Source organism: Salvelinus namaycush, chromosome 29 (assembly GCF_016432855.1).
Source record: "Salvelinus namaycush isolate Seneca chromosome 29, SaNama_1.0, whole genome shotgun sequence".
In the NCBI taxonomy this organism is placed as follows: Eukaryota; Metazoa; Chordata; class Actinopteri; order Salmoniformes; family Salmonidae; genus Salvelinus; species Salvelinus namaycush.
This window is the reverse complement of record NC_052335.1, coordinates 23510831-23531586: the sequence shown is the minus strand read 5'-3', so window position 1 is coordinate 23531586 and position 20756 is coordinate 23510831. Positions and strand designations below refer to the sequence as shown.

The following is a 20756-nucleotide window of genomic DNA, read 5'->3' as shown; positions in this document are numbered from 1 at the left end:
AACAACAGTGCTAGGTGCCTGCATAGTTGAATTAAAGGGTAAATACACTCAAAAATAAATAAAAATTATGTGATTTTCCCAGACGTCAAAAGTGGTCTCCTGATGTGGTTTAAGTGTTGTTGTGGACTTAGAACATCCAGTGTTTTTCTATTAAAAAAGTGTGCCTCAGAAATCTATGAATTTCTGACTCAGTTGACAGCCTCTTATCTATTTCAATAGTAGGCCTACTATTAGCCTACTCGCACAGTACAGCTTGGGTTGGCCTGACTGAAATACCAATATTGGATTTATAATTTTAGGTGTGTCACTGTTTGTCATAGAATTTTTCACACAGGGCGCTTTTCCTTCGTCGTTCGGGATGTTTTTGACAAAATTTGAGTATACCCACTTCTCCAGGCACCACCACACGACTGGTGTCTCTGTCAACATGCAGATAGCCTATACAGTGCCTTCGGAAAGTATTCAGACCCCTTGACTTTTTACACATTTTGTTACGTTACAGCCTTATTCAAAAATTTATTAAATTGTTTTTTCCCTTAACAAAAAAAAAAAATCAAATTTTTGATAATTTATTTAAAAAATAAATAAATAATGGAAATATCACATTTACTGTATTCAGACCCTTCAATCAGTACTTTGTTGAAGCACCTTTTGCAGCGATTACAGACTTGAGTCTGCTTGGGTATGACGCTACAAGTTTCTCCCATTCTTCTCTGTAGATCCTCTCAAGCTCTGTCACGTTGGATGGGGAGCGTTGCTGCCCAGCTATTTTCAGGTATCTCCAGAGATGTTCGATTGGGTTCAAGTCCGGGCTCTGGCTGGGCCACTCAAGGACATTCACAGACTTTTCCCAAAGCCGCTCCTGCGTTGTCTTGGCTGTGTGCTTAGGGTTGTTATCCTGTTGGAAGGTGAACATTACCCCAGTCTGAGGTCCTGAGCGCTCTGGAGCAGGTTTTCATCAAGGATCCCTCTGCACTTTGCTCCGTTCATCTTTGCCTTGATCCTGACTAGTCTCCCAGTCCCTGCCACTGAAAAACACCCCCACAGCATGATGCTGCCACCACCATGTATCCAGGCCAAAGAGTTCAGTCTTGGTTTCATCAGACCAGAGAATCTTGTTTCTCATGGTCTGAGAGTCTTAAGGTGCCTTTTGGCAAACTCCAAGTGGTCTGTCATGTGCCTTTTACTGAGGAGTGGTTTCCGTCTCTACCATAAAGGCCTAATTGGTGGAGTGCCGCAGAGATATTTGTCCTTCTGGAAGGTACTCCCATCTCCATAGAGGAACTCTAGAGCTCTGTCAGAGTGACCATCGGGTTCTTGGTCACTTCCCTGACCAAGGCCCTTCTCCCCCGATTGCTCAGTTTGGCAGGGCGGCCAGCTCTAGGAAGAGTCTTGGTTGTTCCAAACTTCTTCCATTTAAGAATGATGGAGGCCACTGTGTTCTTGGGGACCTTCAATGTTGTCGAAATGTTTTGGTACCCTTCCCCAGATCTGTCCCTCGACACAATCCTGTCTCTGAGATCTACGGACAATTCCTTCGAACTCATAGCTTGGTTTTTGCTCTGACATGCAGTCAACTGTGGAACCTTATATAGACAGGTGTGTGCCTTTCCAAATCATGTCCAATCAATTGAATTTACCACAGGATGCACCTGAACTTAATTTCGGGTTTGAATACTTATGTAAATTAGGTATTTCTGGTTTATGTATTTAATAAATTTGCTAAAATTCTAAAAACCTGTTTTCACGTTGTCGTTATGGGGTATTGTGTGTAGATTGCTGAGGGAATTGTTTTATTTCATCCTTTTTAGAATAGATCTGTAACGTAATAAAATGTGGAAAAAGTCTGAATACTTTCCGAAGGCACTGTATATAGTCATACTGCTCAACAAGGCCCTACAATATGTATTGTTGACCTAGCCAATGTTCAGAAAAGGGCAATTCCACGATAACAGAATGATTCTGAGACAGATTTTTTTTAAACTTTAAAATGTTTGCAAAACAAAAAACAATTATTTAAAATTTAACAAACCATACAACTCTATACACAATGACTACTTTTAACAATTTCCACTGAACATTTGACAAAAACACATTAACTTGAAGTACAGTGCAGATACAAAGTTTGGAAACAGAATGACAGCAGTTACAGCACAAACCGTCATTCTGTTACCAAACTTTGCATATGCACTGTTCTTCAAGGAAATGTGTTTTTGTCAAATTTTCATTGGAAATTGTTAAAAGTAGTCATTGTGTATAGAATTGTATGGTTTGTTAAACTTAGCATTTATTGGTTTTTGTTTGACATACATTTTAAATGGAAAAATCGGAGTCTTAGCATAATTCCGTTACATGGAATTGCCTAGAAACTGAGACATAGCCCAAGCATCATCGTTGTCATTGTTGTTGCTGATGAGGATTTTTCAGTGATGCATTCTTTCAGGGGTGGTGCAGTAGGCCTAGCATTTTAGTTGCAAATGCTTGCTCTTCAATCCCTCATAGAGAGTCTAGTTGAACAGCATGTTGAAGAAAACTAATGCACAGCAGCAGCCAGTCACTGTATTTTGTGATCACATCTCATGTAATATCATAAAGGCACTGCTAAGGTTTTAATATTAGTTTCATGTGCACCACATAAGACATGAAGAATGATCCATCCTTGCTGGTTAAGAATATAAAACATTCTTCATGCAAAGTTTGGCCAAGTAGATGTAAAAAATGTTGTCGTATAGAACTGTCAGTGGAACATATTGAGACAATTTAGTTTTTGTTGGTTTTTCCGCAAGGTTTTCCCACTGTCTGCAATAAATAGCAGAAGTAGCACTTTGATGAGGTGTGAAGACAAGCTTTCTCTCTGTAAACAGAGAACAGGGAGTGTCTCTATCTTCATATATGTGATTGGGAACATGAATCAGGCTTGTGGCCAGATGAGTGTAGGGGCCATGCAGGCTTGTTGAGAAACCCAATATGCAGCCTTTGGACTGTGCGACAGCTCTACCCACTCTGGACCCCTGCCAGCTCCTCCAGGAATCTCTGCACACTAATCGAATGTGAATGCCCAGAACAGCTGTAATGCACCATCCCCGTTGTGTGGTGGAGCTTATTATGAAAAATATGTTTGGTGTAAATGGTAAAAAAATAAGACAAATAAATGCAATTGTACCCCTCTACCCCTCCAACTCACATTGTGTTCCTGTGTTTGTCTGTGCATTAGCACTTTTTGGACTTGGCAGTCCTCTGTGTTGTGTGTTGTTCATGATAATAAAGTGCTATGTTTATAGGGCATGAGAAATTAGAGTGGTTGTTTGTCTGTCTTTTGTGTCCATTGCTTAATTAATCAGAAGGCGGAGATGGCTACAGTAAATTCATATTCATGAGCAATCAAGGCTGTTTTATCACAGACCTAAACATCCATTAAAACAGTGTTGAAGCTCAGTCAAAATCAGATGTGAGATAGTAGTGTCTGAAACCTCCAGCCTGAAACCACCACTATTGAATGCCCATTACCCATTCTTAAGTAGGCCAGTTGGTGATGTCATGTTTGATGTAGGTACCACACACACACACACACACACATACATACAGACAAAGATTCTCATTAAACAAATCAGCTTTTGTTGTACATATTTGGTCTTCATTCTTTTTTTTACCTTTTCACAAATCTTCTGCAAGAAGTAAGCTATACAACCGGCCATGTTTGTAATGGCTCAATAATATTTTCTGGAGAGTCAATGTTGGGGTAAGTTCCCTTTCTAGGAGGATACTGCTTATCTCAGATAATCCATAATTCCCTACTTCACAGTGTGCTGCTGTATGTGTGCACACCACAATACGTCTAACATTTCTTAATTGTCAGCTACATGTCTTCAATGCCTTTTTCCACCACCAACAGATTTTTACAAGGGCACATAAATACCCTCAGAATGTCAAGAAAAAAAGCCCTGGGATTTGTCCTGACACTGCATTTATTAAATAAAATCATATTTAAAATCCATTCTGATTCTGCACTGTGTGTGTTATGAGAAGGAAAAACGACCAGCTCGGTGTGAAGGCTATGATGAAGCCAGAGCATGTGTTTGCATTGAGGGGGGTGGCGAAATGCAGGGTGGATAGATAATTATGCTTGCTCTGGAGAGAGGCTGCACTCAAAAACAGAGCATGCCTGTGGAGAGGGAATAGCTGTCTTCTTCAGCCAGAGGATATTGATAATGGCAGGGATTCTACTGTTCCATAAGAACACGTCAAGCAAGAGCAGTCCATCTCCATCATTTTCATATCCCCTGTTCTATCTTACTGTTGCTCATAAACACGCGACCTTCAATACCTGAAACTCTATTTCACTAATCTATGTTGTTCAAGAACGTGAGTTTACGGTGTTGTTACATACTTGCCAAACAAATAAAGTGATGTGCTGATTTTTCCCCTTATGTCTCTTTCTTTGCAGGGAAGATGAGAAGGAATATGCACTGAAACAAATTGAAGGCACTGGAATATCGATGTCTGCTTGCAGGGAAATCGCTGTAAGTTAAGATACTGCTTAAAGGCGCTGTTTTGTCCTTTATTTTGTCCTTTCTCCTATCAATGCTATTTTCCTTTCTACTGTGCTTTCTGTCTCCTACAATAAGGTCTTATGTGTAGTCGCTGCACCATGCCATCACTTGGCTCTAGCCTCAGCTGATGCTATATAAACGAGTAGAAACCTAAGAACTGTTCTAAGAACTGTTCTACTTTGACTGTAGAGTGTAATCCTGCACTGATGTGCTTCCAGGATTGTAATAGCCCAAGAGTTGTATCTGCATGGTGCAGTGTTCCTAATGGCGGAGGCATAAGCAATAGAGACATCACCATGGCCATGTAAACATGATATATACCAGTACTTGGCAAGATACAGTGCTTGGCAAGATACACACTGTAGGAGAACAGTAAAGGTCTGCACATTTTATGGCTCCCACATATCTGCTGTGTAGAGTTCAGGCCTTCGATATGTTAACCAATACGATCTCTCTGCAAATAGATAAACACACACAAACAAGTTCCCTTGTGAATAGGCCATCCACCCAGCTACTCTTTGCTTACACTCAGCTGTCACTTTTAATTTTTCACATGCTCTTTAGGTTATTCCTAACCCAGTGTTAACCCTTTACACTCGTGGGAATTGACCCATATGGATAGGGCTAAACTGAAATGTTTCTTAAATAAGAAATATGAAAAGCATATGCATAACCATGGTATCAATTTAAAGGGCACAGTTTTGAGATTTTGGGGAAATTATAATACCAAAGTTGAGGACACAACAGTTCACAAGACTGAATCCAAACATTACACTGGTGATTTTATGTGCATTTTACATTTACTGTACTTTTCACCACATTTGTTGATAACGAAATCTGAAAATACTCTGGATATATATTCAGTAACATGATAAGACTATTCCTGGAAAATGTGGAGTAGGAGCAAGATAAGACAAAATAAGAACTTGAGTGAAGACGAACTGGTCTCCTTGTGGTCACACACCTCTCCACAGTGTGCACAGTTAAGCAGTTTTCATGCACTTTTCAATAATAAGGTGCTTTTTTTTGCTCTCCTAGCTGTGCCATTGAGGAACCAGGACAAGCACACGGGTAGTTATTTTGTTTGGAACAACAACAGCCCATTATAAATCACAATCTGGATCAGGTGGGCATCATTGAAAGCTTGTTCTGTTGCCAACATGACTAGCTAAGTTATAAAATACGATCATACAGTGTTAGGCTTTCACAGGGCAATTCAGAGAAACAGATCATCATTTTGGTGCACATAGAAAGGACTCATGAGTGCATTCAGGTGTGTGCGCTGTGGCAAATCGTCTTCACAATAAACAAACAGGCTCATTCTGTTCAGAACAACCCAGTATGACGACATGTCATCTTGTAACTGTACATCAAACCTAGTGATCATAAACGTTGACACTGTATATGACATGACTTTTATGATTTGAAGTACACATTTGGATTCAAGGATGTCTGGCTTGCTTGTATGACATCAAAGCATATTTATTATAATCCTCAACATCTCATCTATCAAAATACATTGTTTCCTCTTAAATTAAAGCATTTCCCTCACTCAAACAACAAAAAACCTATATAGCGCTGTGAAGTGCAGGGCTTGAGCTCTGGTGTCATGTATAGCATGTTACTGTACAGTCACTACGTTCCAATTTAGGCTTTTATCAGTGGCCAAATCTGCCATTTTCAACCCGTATATAGGTACGAGTGTAAAGGGTTAAGCAATAAGCAGTCCAAGAACACATACTGCGTTGGTTTACTTTCAGCGCTAGTGTAGCCTTATCTAAAAACAGGAAGGCAGATACTCTTTAAGTGTACATGGGGATTATTGCTAACACATAATACTGTAGGAGAGTGTTATTAGGCTATTTGTGCTGAGAGGTGAGTGTCATCTGAAGCCATATCTGTGTGTCATTCATCTAGTTCTCTGTGAGGAACAGCAGATCGTCAGAATGTGGTCCTTGTGACAGGTGAGCTGACTGGGTTATTTAATGTTACAGTATGTACGTCAGTTTTCCACCTACCAACTTCTCTGGGAATGTGCTATATGATTCACACATTGTCAGAATGTTGTATTGTGGTACACTAGTTGTTGTGGTTACAAACCTGCTGTGTTTCTACCTACAATACAGCCAAACTTACTCAGTGGATGATGATTGACTACCCACTGTGAAAGTAGATAGAATGTGTGTATTATTGTTTGGCTGACTAATCTTAAAGAATAAATGGTTATTGGTAGGGCGGGGGGGGGGACACATTATTAGTGCTCTATAGACTGTCAACAGAATAGTTCATTTCATCTCCATTTGGAGGTAAGGTAAATAAGGAGTCTTAATTTGAACAGAGGTGCGGGTGTGTGTTGGTTACAAACCGCTGCCTCAGCTCCGACTGCACAGTACTGCAGAAATGGACTGAATGACTGGAATAGGTCCATCTGGCCCTGTCTACAGAAAGTAAATATGGGTGTTTAGTTGGTGATCTGACCCAGTATTGGTCGTCTAGCTTGCGTGTCTAGTCTGTTCTGTTTCCACAACACACCTATCCCTGTCTCTCTTCACAGTGGATTCAATCATCCTGTGCTATGATCATGTGTAACCGACTCGGTTACTGCTCTGCTGTTCTCTCTCTCCTGGCGCTGTCTTCTAGTTTGTGCTACAGCAGACTGAACTGTCAGAGAGCACAGAGTTCTGACCCCACGGACAATTATTCCTTTATGTGATCTCTGATTCTTATTCATTGTACTATAAACTGTTGGATTAGTCAGCCCTGTGTCACCACTGGCTGGCTTCCCCTCATGGAAAGGTGACTCATGACTTTCATAACTTGTAATGCTGTTGATGCTTTTAACACGGTGCTGTAAAATTGCCCACAGGTCAATTCAGGAATTTAAATTGCTTACCTTTTCTTTTTGGCATTGCCATGGGATTGACCCAGACCCCGTGGATGCCCTCAGCCAGATGGGAATGGAGGAAAGCAGTGGCTCTGTATCAGAAAACAAGTGTTTTCAGGTAGCTATGGCTCTGTATCAGAAAACAAGTGTTTTCAGGTAGCTGTGCAAACTCAACTCCGTCAATAGATCTCTACGGAGTTGAGTTGAGACGAGTGTCTAACATAACATGTTCGACACTATTAGCTAGAAAGGTAACTCCAAACACATTTTCACTAAGAGCAGCTGTTTAGCTGGTTAAACAAAGGTTAGCCATGTGTTGGCAAAGATGTATGTCCAAGTCAAGACATCTTATCAGCAGCCAGCGGCACTTGCCACACTGCTAGCCTATTCGCCGGTGCTTTTTCAAAGCCTATGTCAGATATTCCAGTGAGTGTAATTGGCTCCAATGAGTGTAATTTGCTCACAATTAGGAGTTGAGAAATGAAGTTCACATCATTAGAAAGAAGATATCTTCTTTTCTACTGTAGGTATGTAGTTCATAATGTGTTTATTCTGTTGTTGATAGCGATATATACATATGTTTTTGTTGACATTTTCACCTGAACAAAAGGAATATATATGTAAGAATACTGTTCATGGACTACAGCTCACATTCAATACTATAGTCCCCTCCAAGCTCAGGACCCTTGGACTGAACAACTCTCTCTACAACTGGATCCTGGACTTCCTGACGGGCCGCCCGCAGGCGGTGAGGGTAGGCAACAACACATCTGCCACGCTAACCATCAACACAGGGGCCCCTCAGGGGTGTTTGCTTAGTCCACTCCTGTACTCCCTGTTCACCCATGACTGCGTGGCCGTGCACGACTCCAACACCATCATCAAGTTTGCTGACGATACGACGCTGGTAGGCCGGATCACCAACAACGATGAGACAGCTTATAGGGAGGAGGTCAGAGACCTGGCCGTGTGGTGCCAGGACAACAACCTCTCCCTCAACGATGAGACAGCCTATAGGGAGGAGGTCAGAGACCTGGCCGTGTGGTGCCAGGACAACAACCTCTCCCTCAACGATGAGACAGCCTATAGGGAGGAGGTCAGAGACCTGGCCGTGTGGTGCCAGGACAACAACCGCTCCCTCAATGTCAGCAAGACAAAGGAACTGATCGTGGACTACAGGAAACAGAGGGGCGAGCACGCCCCCATCCACATCGATGGGGCTGTAGTGGAGTGGGTCGAGAGCTTCAAGTACATTGGTGGAATTACTAAGTAATTACCATGTCTACATAGTTGAGTTGAGAAATGAACATGGTCCACACACACCCACACAGTTGTGAAGAGGGCACGACAGCACCTCTTCCCCCTTAGGAGGCTGGAAAGATTTGGCATGGACCCTCAGATCCTCAAAAAGTTCTACAGCTTCACCATTGAGAGCATCTTGACTGGCTGCATCGCTGCTTGGTACGTCAACTTCAAGGCACCTGACTGCAACGCGCTACAGAGGGTGGTGAATACGGCCCAGTACATCATTGGGGCCGAGCTCCCTGCCATCCAGGACCTATATATCAGGCAGTGTCAGAGAAAGGTCCAAATTCAAAGACTCCAGCCACCCAAGCCATAGACTGCTCTCTCTGCTGCCGCACGGGAAGCAAGACCAGTGCACCAAGCCTGGAACCAACAGGACCTTGAATAGCTTCTACCCACAAGCCATAAGACTGCTAGACAAGACTGCTCGATATCAAATGGCTACCCAGACTACCTACATTGACCCTTTTGCACTAACTCTCTTGCATTGACTCTATGCACACACACTGGATTCTACCCCCACACACACAAACTTACACTGACACCCCAACACACACATTTACTGTATACACACACACACACACAAACATTACATACGACCACACACACAACATGCACACACATGTATACGGAGGACACGCACACACTCTCTCACACACACACTTTCACACTCACTACATACGCTGCAGCTACTGTCTATTATCTATCCTGTTGCCTAGTTACTTTACCCATACCTACAGTGCCTTCAGAAAGGATTCACACCCCTTGACTTTTTTTGGTGTGTAGGCCAGTGACAAGAAATATACATTTAATCAATTTTAAATTCAGGCTGTAACACAATAAAATATGGAAAAAGTCAAGGGGTGTGAATACTTCCTCAAGGCACTGTATATGTGCACTGAACAAAAATATAAACGCAACATGTAAAGTGTTGTTCCCATGTTTCATGAGCTGAAATAATTTTACATATGCAAAAAAAGCTTATTTCTGTCAAATTTTGTGCACAAATTTGTTTACATCCCTGTTAGTGAGCATTTCTCCTTTGCCAAGATAATCCACCTGACAGGTGTGGCATATCAAGAAGCTGATTAAACAGGATGGTCATTCCAAAAGTGCACCTTGTGCTGGGGACAATAAAAGGCCACTCTAAAATGTGCAGTTTTGTCACACAACACAAGGCCACAGATGTCTCAAGTTTTGAGGGAGCGTGCTGACTGCAAGAATGTCCACCAGAGCGGTTGCCAGATAATTTAATGTTCATTTCTACCATAAGCTGCATACAACATCATTTCAGAGAACTTGTCAGTACGTCCAACTGGCCTCACAACCGCAGAGCACATGTAACCTCGCCAGCCCAGGACCTCCACATCCGGCTTCTTCACCTGCGCGATCGCATAACCGAAGAATTTCTGCACAAACTGTCAGAATGTCACAGCCGTCAAAGGAAGTGGACCAAGGTGCAGCGTGGTCAGCGTACATTACTTTTATTTGAATGACGCCAACAAAAACAATAAACAATACAAAACAACCGTGAAGCTTAAGGGCTATGTGCCACAGACAAAGTTAACTTCCCACACTGAAAGGAGGGAAAAGGGCTACCTAAGTATGGTTCCCAATCAGAGACAACGATAGACAGCTGTCCCTGATTGAGAACCATACCCGGCCAAAACATAGAAATACAAAATCATAGAAAACAAAAACATAGAATGCCCACCCCAAATCACACCCTGACCAAACCAAATAGAGACATAAAAAGGCTCTCTAAGGTCAGGGCGTGACAGTACCCCCCCCCCCAAAGGTGCGGACTCTGGCCGCAAAACCTGAACCTATAGGGGAGGGTCTGGGTGGTTATCTATCCGCGGTGGCGGCTCAGGTGCGGGACGCAGACCCCGCTCCACCACTGGCTCACCCCACTTTGGTGGCATCTCTGGTGCGGGGACCCTCGTCGCCGACCCCGGACTGGGGACCCTCGTTGCGGGCCCCGGACTGTGCACCCTCGTTGCGGCCCCTGGACTGGGCACCCTCGTTGCGGACCCCGGACTGGGGACCGTCGCTGGCGGCTTCGGACTGGGGACCGTCGCTGGAGGCTCCGGACTGGAGACCGTCGCTGGAGGCTCCGGACTGGAGACCGTCGCTGAAGGCTCCGGACTGGAGACCGTCGCTGGAATCTCCGGACTGGGGACCGTCGCTGGAGACTCCGGACTGGAGGCCGTCGCTGGAGGCTCCGGACTGGAGACCGTCGCTGGAGGCTCCGGACCTTCTCAGGGAAGCTCATCTGCATGCTCGTCATCCTCACCAGGGTCTTGACCTGACTGCAGCTCAACATCGTAACCGACTTCATTGGGCAAATGCTCACCTTTGATGGCCACTGGCACGCTGGAGAGGTGTGCTCGTCACGGATGAATCCAGGTGTCAACTGTACCGGGCAGATGGCAGACAGTGTATGTGGCGTCGTGTGGGCGAGCGGTTTGCTGATGTCAACGTTGTGAACCGAGTGCCCCATGGTGGCGGTGGGGTTATGGCATGGGCACGCATAAGCTATGGACAACGAACACAATTGCATTTTATCGATGGCAATTGGAATGTACAGAGATACCGTGATGAGATCCTGATGCCCATTGTTGTCCTATTCATACGCCGCCATCACCTCATGTTTCAGCATGATAATGCACAGGCCCATGTCACAAGGATCTGTACACAATTCCTGAAACTGTCCAAGTTCTTCCATGGCCGGCATACTCACCAGACATGTCACCCATTGAGCATGTTTGGGATGCCCTGGATCAACGTGTACGACAGCATGTTCCAGTTACTGCCAATATCCATCAACTTCGCACAGCCATTGAAGAGGAGTGGGACAACATTCCACAGGCCACAATCAAGAGCCTGATCAACTCTATGGGAAGGAGATGTGTCACGCTGTATGAGCCAAATGGTGGTCACACCAGAAACTGACTGGTTTTCTGATCCATGCCCCTACTTTTTTTTAAAGGAATCTGCGACCAACAGATGCATCTCTATATTCCCAGTCATATGAAATCCATAGATTAGGGCCTAATTAATTAATTTCAAATGACTGATTTCCTTATATGAACTGTAACTCAGTCAAATATTTGAAATTGTGGCATGTTGCGTTTATATTTTTGTTCAGTGTACATAGCTACCTTAATCACCTCGTACCCCTGCACATTGACTTGGTACTGGTACTACCTGTGTATAGCCATGTTATTTGTTACTCGTTATTGTTATTTACTGTGTATTTATTCCTCGTGTCACTATTTCTATATATTTTTTTAAACTTTATCTTTAACTCGGCATTGTTGGAAAAGGACCCGTAAGTAAGCATTTTTCACTGTTAGTCTAGACTTGTTTACAAAGCATGTGACAAATTGAATTTGATTTGATAAAAAAATATATATAATAATAATACACTTTTGATAATATATTTTCGTGGACCCCCTGCTGTACCTCCACGGACCCCTAGGTGGCCACAGACCCATGGTTGAATACCGCTGCTCTATAAAAATCAGGACAAATACAGGTACACAGTAAGCGCTAAATAATGGATATTTATAGAAGTATTGAGTGGTAGTGCAAGTTTGAAGTCGCCAACTTTATGGCGGTACACTCGGCTCAACTCAACTCCGTAGACATATAGCTGGATGGAGTTGAGTTTCCATTATGTTATTCTACTATCTGATCTCACACTATGTCTCCTACCCCTGGAAGCTGATAATAGCACATGATAACATTCATGTTCTCAAAGAATGCATCCAGATGTGTCTAGTCAGGTGAGGGAACCCCAGAAGGTGGACCCTAGCCCCGAAAGGCCAGGGAAGGGAACAGCTGTCAAGGCAAGGCGTCAGTCAGGGGGTCCAGAGCTCAGATGTGGAATACAGGTGAAGCCGGATGTGAGCAGTGCAACAGGAGGCTCTCATCATCAGACCAAAACACCTTGAGGGTCGCCAGCTGAAGTTAAGAGCCACAAGAAATGGATTTTGCTCAAAGTCTCTCAGACCAGCTTCGCTTAAACAGAACAATAGACTCTTTGTGTCACCAACAACCCCCCGGTCCCCCATAAACTCTAACTGTGCTAGAGTTTAACGTTTGGCTTGCCACATTCACGACTGACTTGAGGGAGGATTTGTTGCCATGTGTTATTGGTTTTGTGCATTCAAATGGCTTGAGGATCTTTTTTACTTATTCCGTGTTGGTATGTCCCTTCAGAAGTTGTGGAAAAATCATTACGTGCAAAATAGTTTAAGAACTGAATGTACTGTACCTTTTTGAAATTGATCAATCTTTTGAATTAATTTATTCAGACTTTTACATAATGTGTTGGGTAATGTTTCCTCACCTGTAGTCGTTTTGGGGTAATGTGTCTGACATGAAACCAGATTACATGCATATTCATTGTATTGAATTAGGCAGGGTCCTGCAAGTCATCTGGATCAAAGGATCCACATGTCACCATTGCACTGTGCACTGCCATTGAGCTGGTTGTTGAATGAGAGCTTAAAGCTGCTGGTTGCGTAATGTATTCTAGACCAGTCAGGGAGGATTCAAGTTCAACCTCGCTCACCCCTTAAACCACTGTGACAAAGCAGACCATGTTTAGATAAAAGTCCTCCGAAAGTATACTGACCTGTGGAGGCATGTACTAAATGAAGGCCTCAGAGTGGCTCACAGCCTTCCTAAAGAACAAATGCTCACTTTCACTCAGGTCAGTCAGTGAGTTTATAATTTTTGCATTTGAGTAATTTATCTTATCCAGAGTGGCTTACAGTAGTGAGTGCATACATTATCCATACTGGTCCCCCGAGGGAATCGAACCCACAACCCTGGCATTGCAAGCGCCATGCTCTACCAATTGAGCCATATGGGACCTTTGTCTATGTAGTTGATGGGGTTTCTCAGTGAGTACTCAGGCCTTTTTCGCTCACAACTTTTACTAGATACAGTAGTAGCATTATATTAAACATATCTTTAGATGTGTCATTCTCTGTTCTCTCTCAAACTCAGTCAGTGTTGGAAGATTCTCGTTATCAGGAAGGAATAAGCAGGACGTTCGGAATCCTCCAACCAGGATTTCTGGAAAACCAAGGAATTTATCGAAAGTTCGCAAAATTTTGCAACCCTAAGGCCTAGTCAAATCAAATCAAATCAAATTATATTCATCAAATGCTTCGTAAACAACTGGTGTGGACTAACAGTGAAATGCTTAGTTACGTGCCCTTCCCAACAATAAAGAGAGATAGAAAATAGAGAAATATTAGAAAAGTAAAACACGTAATAATAAAAGTAATAATAGAAACACAATGAGTAACTATAACTTGGTTATATACAAGGGGTATCAGTACCGAGTCCATGTGCAGGGGTACGAGGTAACTGAGGTAGATATGTACAGTGCCTTCAGAAAATATTCACGCCCCTTGACTTTTTCCCTCAAAAATTGTGATACAAAGTGGGATCAAATGGATTTAATTGTAATTTTTTGTTAACGATTGATACAAAATACACTAATATCAAAGTGGAAGAAAAACATTTGTAAAAGATTTATGAAAAAAAACACTAATATATCTTCATTACATAAACATTCAACGCCCTGTGTCAATACTTGTTAGAATCATTTTTAGCAACGATTACAGCAGTGAGTCTTTCTGCCTTAGTCCCTAAGAGCTTTCCACACCTGGATTGTGCAATGTTTGCCCTGATTATTTTCAAAATTATTCAAGCTCTTTTCAGGTATTGCCATAGATTTTCAAGTAGATTTAAGTCAAAACTGTAACTCGGCAACTCAGGAACATTCACTGTCTTCTTGGTAACAACTCCAGGGTAGGTTTGCCCTTGTGTTTTAGGTTATTGTCCTGCTGAACGGTGGATTCATCTCCCAGTGTCTGGTGGAAAGCAGACTGAACCAGGTTTTCCTCTAGGATTTTGCCTGTGCTTAGCTCCAATCTGTTTTTTTTATACTTAAAACTCCCCAGTCCTTAACGATTACAAGCATACACACATGCAACCACCACTATACTTGAAAATATGGAGTGGGGTACTCAGTAATGTGTTGTATTGGATTTGCCCCAAACATAACACTTTGTATTCAGGACAAGAAGTGAATTACTTTGCCACATTTTTACAGTATTACTTTAGTGCATTGTTGCAAACAGGATGCATGTTTTGGAATATTTTTATTCTGTACAGGCTTACCATGTTTTCACTCTGTCAATTAGGTTAATATTGTGTATTAACTACAATGTTGTTGATCCATCCTCAGGTTTCTCCTGTCACAGCCATTAAACTGTTTTAAAGTCACCATTGGCCTCATGATGAAATCTCTGAACGGGTTCCTTCCTCTCTGGCAACTGAGTTAGGAAGGACGTCTGTATCTTTGTAGTGACTGTAGTGATACACCATCCAAAGCCTAAATAATAACTTTGCCATGCTCAAAGGGATATTCAATGTCTGCTTTTTTTCCTTCTTTTTTTACCCATCTACCAATAGGTGCCCTTCTTTGCGAGGCATTGGAAAACCTCTCTGGTCTTTGTGGTTGAATATGTGTTTGAAATTCACGGCTCGACTGAGGGACCTTACAGATAAGTGTATGTGTGGAGTACAGAGATGAGGTAGTCATTCAAAAATCATGGTAAACTCTATTATTGCACACAGAGTGAGTTCATGCAACTTGTTATGTGACTTGTTAAGCAAATGCTATAACAAAGGTGATGTACTTATTGACTCAAGCCCTTTCAATTTTAACATGGGGTATTGTGTGTAGGCCAGTAACAAAACATCTCAATTTAATCCATTTTAATTTCAGGATGTAACACAACAAAATGTGGAAAAAGTCAAGGGGTGTGAATACTTTCTGGAAGCACTGTACATATAAATAGGAATAAAGTGACAGATAGTAAACCATAGCAGCAGCGTGTGTCAAAAAGGTCAAAAAGGTTAGTGCAAAAAGGGTCAATGCAGATAGTCCGGGTAGCTATTTGGTTAACTATTTAACAAACTATTTAGCAGTCTTATGGCTTGGGGATAGAAGCTATTCAGGGTCCTGTTGGTTCCAGACTTCATGCATCGGTACTGCTTGCCGTGCAGTAGCAGAGACAACAGTCTATGACTTGGGTGGCAGGAGTCTTTGACAATTTTTAGGGCCTTCCTATGACACCTTCTGGTATAGAGGTCCTGCATGGCAGGGAGCTCGGCCCCAGTGATGTACTGGGCCGTACCCACTACCCTCTGTAGCGCCTTGCGGTCGGATTCCAAGCAGCTGCCATACCATGGCATGCAGCCAGTCAAGATGCTCTCAATGGTGCAGCTGTATATCTTTTTGAGGATATGAGGACCCGTGCCAAATCTTTTCAGCCTCCTGAGGGGGAAGAGGTGCTGTCGTGCCCGCTACACAACTGTGTGGGTGTGTTTTGGACCATGATACACTATACAGTGCATTTGGAAAGTATTCCGACCTCTTCCCTTTTTCCACATATTGTTACTTTACAGCATTATTCTAAAATTTGATACAAATATTTTTGTCCCTCATCAATCTACACACAATACTCATAATGACAAAGCAATTTTTTTTTTGTTGACATTTCTGCTAATTTATTAAAAATCCAAAACTTAATGAAATACCTTATTTACATAAGTATTCAGACCCTTTGCTATGAGACTCGAAATTGCGCTCAGGTGCATCCTGTTTCCATTGATCATCCTTAAGATGTTTCTATAACTTTATTGGAGTCCACCTGTGGTACATTCAATTGATTGGACATGATTTGGAAAGGCACAAACCTGTCTACATAAGATCCCACAGTTGACAGTGCATGGTCAGAGCAAAAACCAAGCCATGAGTTCGAAGTAATTGTCCGTAGAGCTCCGAGACAGGATTGTGTTGAGGTACAGATCTGGGGAAGGGTACAAAAAAAATTCTGCAGCATTGAAGGTCCCCAAGAACACAGTGGCCTCCATCATTCTTAAATGGAAGAAGTTTGAAACAACCAAGACTCTTCCTAGAGCTGGCCGCCCAGACCAAACTGAGCAATCGGGGGAGAAGGGCCTTGGTCAGGGAGGTGACCAAGAACTCCGGTGGTCACTCTGACAGAGCTCCAGAGTTCCTCTGTGGAGATGGGAGAACCTTCCAGAAGGACAAACATCTCTGCAGCACTCCACCAATCAGGCTTTTATGGTAGTGGCCAGATGGAAGACACTCCTCGGTAAAAGGCACATGACAGCCCGCTTGGAGTTTGCCAAAAGGCACCTTAAGACTCTCAGACCATGAGAAACAAGATTATCTGGTCTAATGAAATCAAGATTGAACTCTTTGGCCTGAATGCCAAGCGTCACATCTGGAGGAAACCTGGCACCATCCCTACGGTGGAGCATGGTGGTGGCAGCATCATCCTGTGGGGATGTTTTTCAGCGGCAGGGACTGGGAGACAGGATTGAGGGAAAGATGAACTGAGCAAAGTACAGAGAGATCATTGATGAAAACCAGGACCTCAGACTGGGGCGAAGGTTCACCTTCCAACAGGACAACAACACTAAGCACACAGCCAAGACAACGCAGGAGTGGCTTCGGGACAAGTCTCTGAATGTCCTTGAGTGGCCCAGCCTGAGCTCGAACTTGAACCCGATCAAACATCTCTGGAGAGACCTTAAAATAGCTGTGCAGTGACGCTCCCCATCCAACCTGACAGAGCTTGAGAGGATCTGCAGAGAAGAATGAGAGAAACTCCCCAAATACAGGTGTGCCAAGCTTGTAGTGTTGTTATACCCAATAACACTTGATGCTGTAATCACTGCCAAAGTGCTTCAACAAAGTACTGAGTAAAGGGTCTGAATTCTTATGTATATTGATATTTCAGTTTTTTTTTTAAATGTGTAAACCTTTCTAAAAAACAGTTTTCGCTTTGCGTTTAGGGTGTATATGGTGTGTAGATTGATGAGGGGGGAAAAACAATTTAATCCATTTTAGAATAATGCTGTAACGTAACAAAATGGGGAAAATTTCAAGGGGTCTGAATACTTTCCGAATGCGCTGTATATACAAAAGTATGTGGACACCCCTTCAAATTAGTGGATTTCGCTATTTCAGCCACACCCATTGCTGACAGGTGTATAAAACGAGCACACCACCATGCAATCTCCAGAGACAAACATTGGCAGTAGAATGGCCTTCCTGAAGGATGCCACCTTTCCAAAAGTCAGTTCGTAAAATTTCTGCCCTGGTCAACTGTAAGTGCTGTTTTTGTGAAGTGGAAACATCTAGGAGCAACAACGGCTCTGCCGCGAAGTGATAGGCCACACAAGCTCACAGAACGGTACTGCCAAGTGCTTAAGTGCGTAGCCTGCAAAAATCGTCTGTCCTCTGTTGCAACTCTCACTACCAAGTTCCAAACTGCCTCTAGAAGCAACGTCAGCGTAAAAACTGTTCATCGGGAGCTTCATGAAATGGGTTTCCATGGCCGAGCAGCCACACACAAGCCTAAGATCACCATGCACAATGCCAAGCGTCTGCTGGAGTGGTGTAAAGCTCGCTGCCATTGGACTCTGGAGCAGTGGAAACACGTTCTCTGGAGTGATGAATCACGCTTCACCATCTGGCAGTCCGACGGACGAATCTGGGTTTGGTGGATGCCAGAAGAACGCTACTTGCCCCAATGTATAGTGCCAACTGTAAAGTTTGATGGAGGAGGAATAATGGTCTGGGGCTGTTTTTCATGGTTTGGGCTAGGCCCCTTAGTTCCAGTCAAGGGAAATCTTAATGATACAGCATACAATGACATTCTATAGACGATTCTGTGCGTACAACGTTGTGGCAACAGTTTGGGGAAGGCCCTTTTCCGTGCACAAAGCGAGGTCCATACAGAAATGGTTTTCGTGATCGGTGTGGAAGAACTTGACAGGCCTGCACAGAGCCCTGACCTCGACTCCATCAAACAGTTTTGGGATGAATTGGAACGCAGACTGCGAGCGAGGCCTAATCGCCCAACATCAGTCCCTGACATCACTAATGCTCTTGTGGCTGAATGGAAGCAAGTCCCCGGAGCAATGTTTCAACATCTAGTGGAAAGCCTTCCCAAAGAGTGTAGGCTGTTTTACTCACATCAGGTGGTGCTCTCACGCATGGTCCAGTGTTGCTTGCCTCGAAGCGAGCATAGAAGGTATTTAGCTCATCTGGTAGGCTCGTGTCTCTGGGCAGCTCGCGGCTGGGTTTTCCTTTGTAATCTGTGATCCTTTGCAAGCCCTGCCACATCCGACGAGGATTCAATCTTAGTCCTGTATTGATGCTTTGCCTGTTTGATGTTTCATCGGAGGACATAGTGGGATTTCTCATAAGCGTCCGGGTTAGTGTCCAATTCCTTGAATGCTGCAGCTCTAGCCTTTTTTGCTCAGTGTGGATGTTGCCTGTTATCCATGGCTTCTTGTTGGGATATGTACTGTACATACGGTCGCTGTTGGGATGACGTTGCCGATGCACTTATTAATGAAGCCGTGACTGACTGATGTGGTAAATTCCTCAATGCCATCAATGTCCCGGAACATATTCCAGTCTGTGTTAGTGAAACAGTCTTGTAGCTTAGCACCGCTTCATCAGACCACTTCCGTAATAAGAAGGTCACTGGTACTTCCTGAGTTTTTCCTTGTAAGCAGGAATCAAGAGGATAGAGTTAAGGTCAGATTAGCCAAATGGAGGGCGAGGGAGCACTTTGTATGCGTCTCTGTGTGTGGAGTGAAGCTGATCTAAAGTTTTTTCGCATCTAGTTCCACAGGTGACATGCTGGTAGAAGGTAAAACAAATTCAGTTATCCTGCATTAAATTCACCGGCAACTAGGAGCGCTGCCTCTGGATGAGCATTTTGTTGTTTGCTTATGGCCCTATACAGATCATTGAGTGCGGTCTTAGTGCCAGCATCGGTTTGTGGTGGTAAATAGATGACTATGGAAAATATAGATGAAACTCTCTTGGTAATAGTATGGTCTGCAGCTTATCATGACGTATTCTAACTCAGGTGAGCAGAACCTTGAGACTTGATTGAACACCAGCTGTTGTTGACAAAGAGACACACTCTGCCCCCCTTGAGCGTACCTAACACTGCCATTCTGTCCTGCCGGGGCATAGAAAAACTAGCTATAGTTGAAGTCGGAAGTTTACATACACCTTAGCCAAATACATTTAAACTCAGTTCTTCAAAATTCCTGACATTTAATCCTAGTAAAAATGCCCTGTTTTAGGTCAGTTAGGATCCCCACTTTATTTTAAGGATATGAAACGCTAGAATAATAGTAGAGAGAATGATTTATTTCAGTTTTTATTTCTTTCATCACATTCCCAGTGGGTCAGAAGTTTACATACACTCAATTAGTATTTGGTAGCATTACCTTTAAATTGTTTAACTTGAGTCAAAAGTTTCAGGTTGTCTTCCAGAAGCTTCTCACAATAAGTTGGGTGAATTTTGTCCCTTCCTCCTGACAGAGCTCATGTAACTGAGTCAGGTTTGTAGGCCTCCTGGCTCGCACATGCTTTTTCAGTTCTGCCCACAAATTTTCTATGGGATTGAGGTCAGGGCTTTGTGATGGGCACTCCAATACCTTGTCTTTGTTGTTCTTAAGCCATTTTGCGACAACTTTGGAAGTATGCTTGGGGTCATTGTGCATTTGGAAGACCCATTTGCGACCAAGCTTTAACTTCCTGACTGATGTCTTGAGATGTTGCTTCAATATATCCACATAATTTCCCCTCCTCACGATGCCATCTATTTTGTGAAGTGCACCCATCCCTCGTGCAGCAATGCACCCCCACATCATGATGCTGCCACCCCAATGCTTCACGGTTGGGATGGTGTTTTTCGGCTTGCAAGCCTCCCCCTTTTTCCTCCAAACATAACGATGGTCATTATGGCCAAACAGTTCTGTTTTTGTTTCATCAGACCAGAGGGCATTTTTCCAAAAAGTACGATCTTTGTCCCCATGTGCAGTTACAAACCGTAGTCTGGCATTTTATGGCGGTTTTGGAG

At 43.2% G+C, this 20756-nt stretch overlaps 1 protein-coding gene across 1 annotated transcript in view; it reads left to right on the top strand.

Annotated features, from left to right (window-relative positions):
- Positions 1–20756, top strand: part of LOC120024611 (cyclin-dependent kinase 19-like) — a 59705-nt gene that overhangs the window by 5151 nt on the left and 33798 nt on the right. Inside the window, exon 2 of the mRNA XM_038968906.1 lies at positions 4445–4520. Coding sequence (XP_038824834.1) covers positions 4445–4520 — 76 coding nt within the window. The remainder of the gene's footprint in view (positions 1–4444; positions 4521–20756) is intronic.